The 10302-nt window shown below is 42.4% G+C and overlaps 1 protein-coding gene across 1 annotated transcript; it reads left to right on the top strand.

The window, feature by feature from the left end:
• The first annotated feature begins 952 nt into the window (after nucleotides 1-952).
• LOC311136031 (uncharacterized protein) lies at nucleotides 953-4596 on the top strand. Its single transcript, XM_084170094.1, has 7 exons — nucleotides 953-1044; nucleotides 2633-2746; nucleotides 2850-2912; nucleotides 3054-3107; nucleotides 3234-3326; nucleotides 3481-3780; nucleotides 3904-4596. The coding sequence occupies exons 2-7, from the start codon at nucleotides 2648-2650 to the stop codon at nucleotides 4279-4281; spliced, it is 987 nt and encodes a 328-aa protein (XP_084026220.1). The 5' UTR covers nucleotides 953-1044; nucleotides 2633-2647; the 3' UTR covers nucleotides 4282-4596.
• Nucleotides 4597-10302: the final 5706 nt, after the last annotated feature.

Below are 10302 nucleotides of genomic sequence, written 5' to 3'. Positions count from 1 at the left end.
TGAACAGAAATCTTCAAGTCTTTCCACAGTGTGATGAGGTGGTGTTGAAGAAGTCAGGCGCAGGAGGGTAAATCACTACTTATTTTCTACCAATATCAAGTACTAAAAATCTCTACCTGATCACTACTGGAAACACCACTGTTTTCCTACCGAACACTACAAAACTCTACTTGTGTATCTTGAGTAGTGCATAAACTACACATTCACTGCACAATTCCTACGTCGTTACATAGTCACTACTGGACGAACAGGTTTTGTGTAGTATTCAGTAGTACTTTTTATGAAGGCACTGCAATTACAACAGCTAATGGGGATCCTAATAAAATAACAAATAAACACATCCATCTCCTTTTTGACCTTGGCTCTTCTTTGACTTTGGCTTAGTGATGATATGGCCCCGTTTAGCTCAGTTGGTAGAGCATGGCGCTTGCAACGCCAGGGTTGTGGGTTCGTTTACCACGGAGGGCCAGTATGAAAATGTATGCACTCACTAACTGTAAAGTCGCTCTGGATAAGAGCGTCTGCTAAATGACTAAAATGTAAATGATGATGTAAGGAGGATTACCTTACAAACCCACAGTAATGTTTTGGTACTTCAATCATGGTTCATCTGCTGCAAAATTCTTAATCAGTAATAAAGCCAAAATGTCTTTGTGCTTTCTATCATATGACTGTAAGCAATGCCATGTATTTGATCTCAATTTCACAGGGCTTGTGTCCTCAGTTTTCTTCCTCTGTCTTGTCGATTGGTGAATGTTTGCATTGAGTGGCCACACCAACCACAGGAAGAGTGGGAGAGGAGTGGTGGGCCAGAAGTGGTAAACATCACAAGACACATCTAGCCCTGCTGCTATTGGCTGGAGCTGGAGGCAGCCGGGTTTATAAGCCAACCAGCAGCCTCCCTTCAGCAGCATCCATCCACATCCAAACTGAACTGTGCTGTTCCTCCTCTGGCATCCAAGAGAATACTGAGCAGCTCTCCACTCATCCTCCTGACTAACTATTCTAGAGCTATCCTGTGGATTCTCTGTAGAACCAGTCAAGGTAAATAATGGCTTTTCACTTGTATAGATGTTGGTGCTTGGTTGCAAAAAGACTCTGATATAGATTTGGGTGATTATTTTAGCAAAATTGAAGGAGATTTCAGACAATGTACATATAGCAGAGTAAATTCTGACATTGACTTACACATGTGCTTTATGCACAATAAGAGATTACAATTAGATTAAAGCCCTTCTATAGTCCTCTCCTGTAAAAGCTCAAAGAAAATTGTGGTGAAATGTTCTATATTTTGTGCAACTCAAATATCTATTACTTTAACAATTTGAAGAAAGCTGGGAGACTCTTCAGCACTTATAATCTATAATTCTGCACAGTCAATGCTTCAATGTGTTGCACTTTTTTATTTACAACAGAATACATACAGTATTCTGGTTAGTAATAAAGAAGAAGAAAATAGAGCTCAGTGGTCAGGTGTAACAATTAGTTTGTGTTATTACACATTCTCTCAATACACCAGATATGTATATGCCTTTGCTAGTGTGAGATAAATCCTAAACTAGGTTTTATAATGTTGGAGTGATGAATGTGAGCGTGACAGCAGGAAGAGGAAGCTGTGGCCTCAGCTCACAAATCCACAGCTAATTTGTTGTCAACTGACTCATACAGTGTGTTCCAAGACTACGCCACAGCATTTAAGGGCTGCTGTGAGGACAAATAATAATAACAGCAAAACTACAGGTTGGATGAGTTACTTCTGAAGTCAGATCACATCTACATACAACATCCTCTCAACATCCCTAGTTGTTTCTCTCACCTTGCCTCCGTCACACTTCCGTCTGTTGACACCACCAATTTATTAAGGGCTCTTCATTCTAGAACCCAAGGATCTAATGAGAAAGTAGGGTTGGCTTCCAAAATAAAGCTGAGGGGCGTTCATCATGTTCCCTGCCTCCCTGGGCCGACTGTGGTCTTCCACTTTTAACTTGGGGAATGATACACTATGCAGAGATCATTAGAGGTATAGCTAAAACACTGCCTGCTCAGAGTTATACTTGATGTAGTGTTGTTCTAGCTGAGAGTAGTTGAGCTGGAAAACAAGGGAGACGTTCATGCATGGGGGTAGGATAGCTAGGCTAGGCTGGATGTCATTAGCTGGGAGGGAACCCCATGTTGTCTGCCAATGGCTAGGGACTTTAAAAGGAGTGCACTTCCGCCAGATTCCCTCCACTTAGCTATAGTGGAGACATGGTTGGTTCTCCCTGTATAGTAATCAAGGCTTTAATGGTTTAAACATTACAAGGCAGGACTTCACAGGCACTTTGCATCTAAAATCAGTCTAATTGCCTCCCATTTGGGCATTTCTGCTGTAATTTCTGCTTTTATTAGGATACCCATTAGCTGACTCCAATGGCGACAGCTAGTCTTCCTGGGGTCCGACACATAACGAAAAATACATTACAGACAAAAATACTTTACAAATTGAAAAAAAAATGTATCACATTTTCACTTTTAAAAGGATGTTAAATGTAGCCTACATACTCTATAGCTTTCAACAGAGTTTGTATATTCAGTTCTCATCATTTTGATGGATTTCATGATTCTTTATGTTTGTATGATCATTATTTTTCAGATACACATTGTGACAATGAAGGCAGCAATTGTTTTCTTCCTGCTCTTTGCAACGGTCCTCTGTCGCCCGGCGATACGATCGCCCAGCAACAGTTCAGAGAGCTCAGAGGAAGTGGTGAGTGTTCCTTTTATATGAGAACATACAGTATATATCGAAAAGACAGTCAGACAGAGAGACAGATGTGTGCATCAACTTAAATTCCTGTTCATGTTGGCAGGTAAAACCAGCTCCAGTGCTTGGGATAGCCCCAGCAGAACTTACTGAGATTGCCCCTGTACAGGTAAGAGACTCTTTCAGCAAACATTCCTTTATCATCTGTAGGTGTGTTGGCATTGAAATGTATAAATTTGTCCTGTAGGGAAAACTGCATTAATATGTCAGTTTTTATTGGAATCTTTTTAATGCTAAGGTTTTCTTTTAGAATGTGGATGCTGCTACAACATCAGACGAGAGCTCCGACGAAGATGAAACAGAAGTAAAACATAATTCTGTTGTAGCATAAAATGCTAAATCAATCTTACACCTGATAGAAACAACCATATCTGTGCTTTTGATGGATGTTACTTCACACGTTGATTGATCCTGTTTTTCTATTCTCCAGGGAGCTGATCCTACATCAGATCCAACATCGGACAGCACAGCATCAACAGACAGCGATGAAAGCGAGGACAGCGCAGACAGTGCAGACAGCGATGTGAGTAATGCACCATGTATAAAACTACTGACAATGAAGACGTCTAGCTAATGTTGACAGACAGGAGCATTTCACCAAGCTCTTATTTTAACTTGATATCTTAAGAGAGGTTATGTAAAACTAAAGGTGTTGTTGTGATGTGGTGTGTTTTCAGGATACAGACGAGTCCAGTGAGTCAGAGGAGGCAGACACCACCGCTGCTCCTCCTACAGCTGAGCCCATCGTAGAGCCCACCCTGGCCCCCATCTACGACGACGGACGCGGAGACAGCCTGGGTTACCCCAGCGACTACAAGAAGTCTATCATCTATATAGATACTGACAACATCGAGAAGGGACCCTCCCCTTACAAATCCCATGGAAAGATGGATGAGGGGATGTATGCTGGCAAGAAGGTGTCCGTCAATGACACCGGGCTCGGAAACGAGATTGAGAAAACGATGACAGTGTTCAAGGTAAATTTGTTTCTCCTCTGTGTTAGAATTCTCCATCTAAAACTCATAGGCATTATTCCCTTCCATTTAGTTTTGGAAGTTTATCTAAACATCCTTCCGCCCCCTCCCTCTCGCTCCCTCCAGGCCCTGCAGGTGCATGATTTGATGGAGGACACCAGCACCCCCGAGGTGGAGAGCCAGGGTCTGGATGCCTCCAGTGTGAAAGCCGAGGAGCCCAGCCTGCGCCAGGTGCATGTCGACAAAGCCAGCCAGGACAGGACCCCCTCTGAGCGCACCAGTAGCGCTAGCAGCGACGGTACCAGCGAGAGCACCAGCACCAGCGCCAGTAATGAGACTGACAGCAGCAACAGCAGTGAGGAGGCTACAGCCAAGCCCGGGGCAGCAGACAGCGACTCAACAGAGAGCAATGAGAGCCATGACAGTGACAGCGACTCGGCTGAGGAGGCGGCCACAGAGGCTACCGTCACTACCGACGCTCCCGTCGTCATCACAGCCAAGTAAAGGCCTGTCTTTCTCCTCCTGCTGCTGTCGACAGTGAAGAATGCTACTAGGACCTGGAAGGTGCTCTATGACCCGGCCTTAGGAGGATAGGTCAGAACGGAGAGGATAACGAAGAAAGAGATAAGCACAACTCAGGGCCCTTAGGGTCTGATACAGTACGACAATAATACCTGATAAGATTCATACTAGCTATCTCATCATGGCATATAGAACGGTCAATTATTGTTCAATTGCACAATTATTTACACTACATGTTGTTTGTCCCATAATGTATAACGTTGTATCATTTCTAAATACATACATTCTTCTTTTCATAAAACGCATGGTTGGTCTGTTATTTCACATTTGTATACTTTGTTGTGTCTGCTGAGCCATTGAGCTCTGTAGAGACTCTGGAGCATTCACAGTGGGGTTCACCAGAGAGACCACACTCCATCACAAACCATCATTTAGTCTCATTATGAGCTAACACATGAACAAAAGGCCCTGTTACAGTAAATATGCTGCATGTAAAACAGTACTGGAAAAAAAAACATTTTGTACCGTCAAATGAAGTTGTTCATAGGTTGGTTTTCTCAACATAACATTCCTTACTAAATTGTCTGAGGTGTTGTCTCAGTCAGGAGGAAGCTAGAGTTCATACATAACTCAAGCTGTTCCATGATCCCTTGGTGGTGTAGTGGAGCAGATAACCACAAGAGGCCGCTGTAAAAATGGATGAAATCTCTGTCAAAATCCCAGCGTTTATTGACACGCTCAATCAAATCAAATCAAATCAACCCAGTGAACACTCATACTATTTTCCAAGTTTACAGTACACTAATACACTAATAATCTATTATGACTGATCATACCCATAACTAAAACTTGATAACAGTAATCTAAAAATGTAATCAATTAAGAGACATATTTTCTCAATGTAAGTATTTTTCTATCAATTTATTGAGTACACAAGTTCACAACAACTATCAATCAATCAAATGTATGTTATAAAGCCCTTTTTAAATCAGCAGTTGTTGCAAAGTACTTTACAGATAACAGCCTAAAACCCCAAAGAGCAAGTCACTACATACTGTGTGTAAAGAGACATACTGGATCATAACACAACAATATCAATAAAAAAAGAAACAAACATTCACAATTGTCTATATCACACCCACCAGATTATGATCACCTAGTTCACAGACATCCAAACACCCGTAACAACCACTATATGTTGAACTAGTAGAGAGCTAGGAACACAAGCATTTCGCTACACCCGCAATAACGTCTGCTAAATATGTGTAAGTGACCAATACAATTTGATTTGATTACAGGGCTTCTGAATGTTATTATGAAGCTACGGATAACATATTTCATATGTTTCAGGTACTGTAAACAGTCCATACAAAAAATTATGACTTATAAAAAAAACAATGATTTATAAACTTTAGAATAATTCTAATAAAGTATTCTGATGAATACTCTCATTATTAGTTGTCTCCTCTAGTTGGTGGAGGGGGAGTTGCTGGAGCAGGAGATGTAATGTCCTCAGTGACACGTGCAGTAACATCCCCTGGTGACGGTGTCGTTTCATTGACAATTGGCCCATTCGTGGAAATTTCTCTCACTGGTGGGATAGTTGACGTGGCAGCAGTGGGAGGGGTCACTGTGGTTGGAGCAGTTGGTCCTGGTGCCGTTCTTGATTCATCAGATTCTGAGGACTCGATTGATTCCGAGGACTGGTGGACTCGTGGACCATTGTGGTGTCCAGGTCTTTCAAACTGTGGACCATTGTGGTGTCCAGGCCTGTCAAACTGTGGACCATTGTGGTGTCCAGGTCTGTCAAACTGTGGACCATTGTGGTGTCCAGGTCTGTCAAACTGTGGACCATTGTGGTGTCCAGGCCTGTCAAACTGTGGACCATTGTGGTGTCCAGGCCTGTCAAACTGTGGACCATTGTGGTGTCCAGGTCTGTCAAACTGTGGACCATTGTGGTGTCCAGGCCTGTCAAACTGTGGACCATTGTGGTGTCCAGGCCTGTCAAACTGTGGACCATTGTGGTGTCCAAGCCTCTCAAACTGTGGACCATTGTGGTGTTCAAGTCTGTCGAACTGTGGACCATTGTGTTGTCCAGGTCTGTCAAACTGTGGAGTGAACAAAGTACATGAGCACCTGAAAAATACTGTAACGATAGCCACTACTGCTATTAATTATGGCAAAAGATATATAAGATATATAAAATGTTAATCCACTTACTGGTTTTGCGATTGCTGTTGAGATAAAGACAATAAGAAGTGCAGGCCTCAGTAGCTCCATCTCTTTTTTATTTCCGATGGAAAAAATTAACAAAATCTATGATTTTCTCTGCGTACAGCTCCTGTCCTGTCTGAGCCTACTGTGGAGGAGACCATAGACAGACATCCAGGGCTGGTGCTAATATAGCCAGTGCCAATGAATAAACCAAGGGCTGGGCAGTTATCTAATCCTAGGAATGTTGCAGGAGGATGACTGGGCTGGATATGATAGGCTTTCTGACTGTGTGTAACATGCGTCTGTCATTTCATCACTGAAAATATTCCTCTCTGAGGAAAACTTCAATAATTCCAGTGTAAACAAAATAATCATCTAGCCACCCCCGCCAATGCTGAAGAGATCCATTGTATTGAAACAAAAACTGAAAAAGGAAAAAGCTGCTACCATGTCTGTCACTAGCAGGAATTCATCTGCTCAAACAATACTGATGTTGGGGGTGATTTTATTTAATCTAGTTTCAACTATTTGTTTAGTCAGGTTCCAGTCTGCAGGTTCTGAACTAGCTCAAACTAGTGCAGATAATTATTTCAACCACAAGATTAGCCAACATCATGGAATAGAAGTGTAGACATGCCTTGTCATTTCCTTTCAACTATAATTAAATGAAACTGTTGCGTGATAGAGACTGATGACTGAATGACTAATGATCAAATACGTTTCTGGAAGAAAAATTAATCCTGAAAATTGCAACCTCCAGAGGCACGCAGAGGCCAAATTGAGCTCTGTACTGCATCGCTGTGCGCCTCCCAAATTTAGTAACAATGCGGAGGGCTCCATATAGTTCTGCATTGCCATGATTGGTTGACTGTAGGTGGTCCTGTATAAATACAAACTCACTTCCTTGACAACGTCCTTCACAACAGCTCTGCTCAATAGCTCTACGCTGCTCCGCTAAACACAAGAAGTATGAATGCCCTGACTTCTGCAGAGGCCGTATCACCGTAAATGCTGCACGGCCAATGTAGACGTCGAATTGACCATGCAGTGCCTTCAGTAACACACAATGTCTCAGACAGCACTGGCCAGATTTTGACGAAACTTGGGTGAATGATGCATCTTGCCATAGCAATCATGCCTTTACAAAATTACATTGATTGGTCGAAGGGGGGCGCTATAGTAATCAACTGTATAATCAAATCAAATCAAATTGTATTTGCTACATGCCCCGAATACAACAGGTGTAGACATTACAGTGAAATGCTTACTTACAAGCCCTTAACCAACAATGCATTTTTTTAAGTTTTTTTTTTTTTAAGCGTTAGGTTAAAAAAAATTAAGCAAATAACTAAAGAGCAGCAGTAAAATAAAATAACAGTTAGTCACACGTGATATCTCAGACAACACTGGCCCGATTTTGACAAAACTTGGGTGAATGATGCTCTTGCCGTAGAGATCCGTCATTTATAAAATTACACTGTTTGACCCAAGGGCGGCGCTGCATCATTCGAGGGGGACGACATGTTTACTGTTGCCTTGTTTTATTTGGTCTGTGGATATCAGCACTACAAAGTGGATACTGTACATGTCCTGGGACCTTGCCCCTGTGTTTCACTGAACCAATCATCAGCCTTTAGGAGAGTTTCTTCCCGGACCCAAGGTTGTTGAATGATGACAAAAGGGGGCATGTTGGTGCCACTGAGGTAGGGATAGTGTGCACACCTTTGTAATGGAAATTCCCTGTTAGAACAAACACATTTTTTTGTGATTCTACAAGTGTAGATATGCCTTGTCAGTATAATGTCAACCATCAAAATAAAAAAACTATATTGAGACTGATGACTGAATGGCTAATGGTCAATTAAGTCCAGTCATAGTTGCTGTAAACATCTCATAATCTCACACAAGGAGCAGTCAAAAGGGTAGCAGTCTAACAATTAAGTACCTCACTGTGATTGTTTTAAAATAAAATGGTCAAAAATAAACAAAAATAGCTTCTTAGCAAAGAGCAATTTCTCAAGCAAGAAGTTTGCTAGGAGTGTTCTGAGTTTTCATTTTTTGTTTCTTTTTTTGGGGGGGGTAAACTGAAAACTAGCTGGTATTGGCAGAGAGGTTTGGAACTCTCTTTCTTATTGGTCTAGTAACTAATTTACCGCATGGTGAAGGCCAAAGCTCTATCCCACCAAAACAGGGTGAAATTTCAGGTGGTTTTTTTCAAACAGCCCACTGGGCACACACTGAAGTGCATTACAACTCATATACCAGTAGGGGTCACTGTTCAGGCAGGAATCAATGGACTGTGGTTCACATTTTACTTAAATATACCTCTTTATTTAGGTTGATGGAATGACGTTGAAACAATGACGTTGATTCAAACATATAATTTTACTATCAACATTGAAACAAGGTCAAACAATATGTCTAATCAAATATACAATTCAACATCCACCCAATATACCCTGAGTGTACAAAACATTAGGAACACCTTCCTAATATTGAGTTGCACCCCCTTTTGCCCTCAGAAAAGCCTCAATTTGTCGGGGCATGGACTCTACAAGGTGTCGAAAGCATTCCACCGGGATGCTGGCCCATGTTGACTCCAGTGCTTCTCACAGTTGTGTCAGGTTGGCTGGATGTCCTTTGGGTGGTGGACCATTCTTGATACACACGGGAAACTGTTGAGCATGAAAAACCCAGCAGCATTGCAGTTCTTGACACACTCAAACCAGTGCGTCTGGCACCTGCTACCATACCCCGTTCAAAGGCACTTAAATATTTTGTCTTGCCCAATCACCATATGAATGGCACACATACACAATCCATGTCTCAATATAAAACATAATATGCAATAATTTTATATAAGGAGATCAGTCAATTGAAATCAATTAATTAGGCCCTAATCTATTGATTTCACATGACTGGCAATACAGATATGCATCTGGTGGTCACAGATACCTTTTTTAAAAAGGTAGCTGCGTGGATCAGAAAACCAGTCAGTATCTGGTGTGACCACCATTTGCCTCATGTAGCGCGACACATCTCCTTCGCATAGAGTTGATCAGGCTGTTGATTGTGGCCTGTGGAATGTTGTCCCACTCCTCTTCAATGGCTGTGCTTATTGCTGGATATTGGCGGGAACTGGAACACGCTATTGTACATATCGATCCAGAGCATCCCAAACATGCTCAATGGGTGACATGTCTGGTGAGTATGCAGGCGATGGAAGAACTGGGACATTTTCAGCTTCAAGGAATTGTGTACAGATCCTTGCGACATGGGGCCGTGTATTATCATGCTGAAACATGAGGTGATGTTGGAGGATGAATGGCACGACAATGGGCCTCAGGATCTCGTCACAGTATCTCTGCGCATTCAAATTGCCATCGATAAAATGCAGTTGTGTTCATTTTCCGTAGCTTATGCCTGCCCAAACCATAACCCCACGGCCACCGTGGGGCATTCTGTCACAATGTTGACATCAGCAAACCGCTCGCCCACACGACGCCATACGTCTGCCATCTGCCTGATACAGTTGAAACTGGGATTTATCCGTGAAGAGCACACTTCTCCAGCATGCCAGTGGCCAGCGAAGGTGAGCATTTGTCCACTGAAGTCGGTTACAATACCGAACTGCAGTCAGGTCAAGACCCTGGTGAGGACGACAAGCATGCAGATGAGCTTCCATGAGACGCTTTCTGACAGTTTGTACAAAAATTATTAGGTTGTGCAAACCCACAGTTTCATCAGCTGGTCTTAGACGATCCCGCAGGTGAAGCAGCCGGATGTGGA

The sequence above is a fragment of the Coregonus lavaretus genome (assembly GCF_964263955.1).
Source record: "Coregonus lavaretus genome assembly, chromosome: 10".
Classification (NCBI taxonomy): Eukaryota; Metazoa; Chordata; class Actinopteri; order Salmoniformes; family Salmonidae; genus Coregonus; species Coregonus lavaretus.
This window is presented reverse-complemented; position numbering and strand designations above follow the sequence as displayed.

Bases quoted from the DNA above. Each gene is read 5' to 3' on its own strand.
- LOC311136031 (XM_084170094.1), top strand. From the start codon at position 2,648: ATGAAGGCAGCAATTGTTTTCTTCCTGCTCTTTGCAACGGTCCTCTGT. The intron at 2,913-3,053 runs GTAAGAGACTCT...GTTTTCTTTTAG, and splicing joins CTGAGATTGCCCCTGTACAG to AATGTGGATGCTGCTACAAC. The intron at 3,108-3,233 runs GTAAAACATAAT...TCTATTCTCCAG, and splicing joins CCGACGAAGATGAAACAGAA to GGAGCTGATCCTACATCAGA.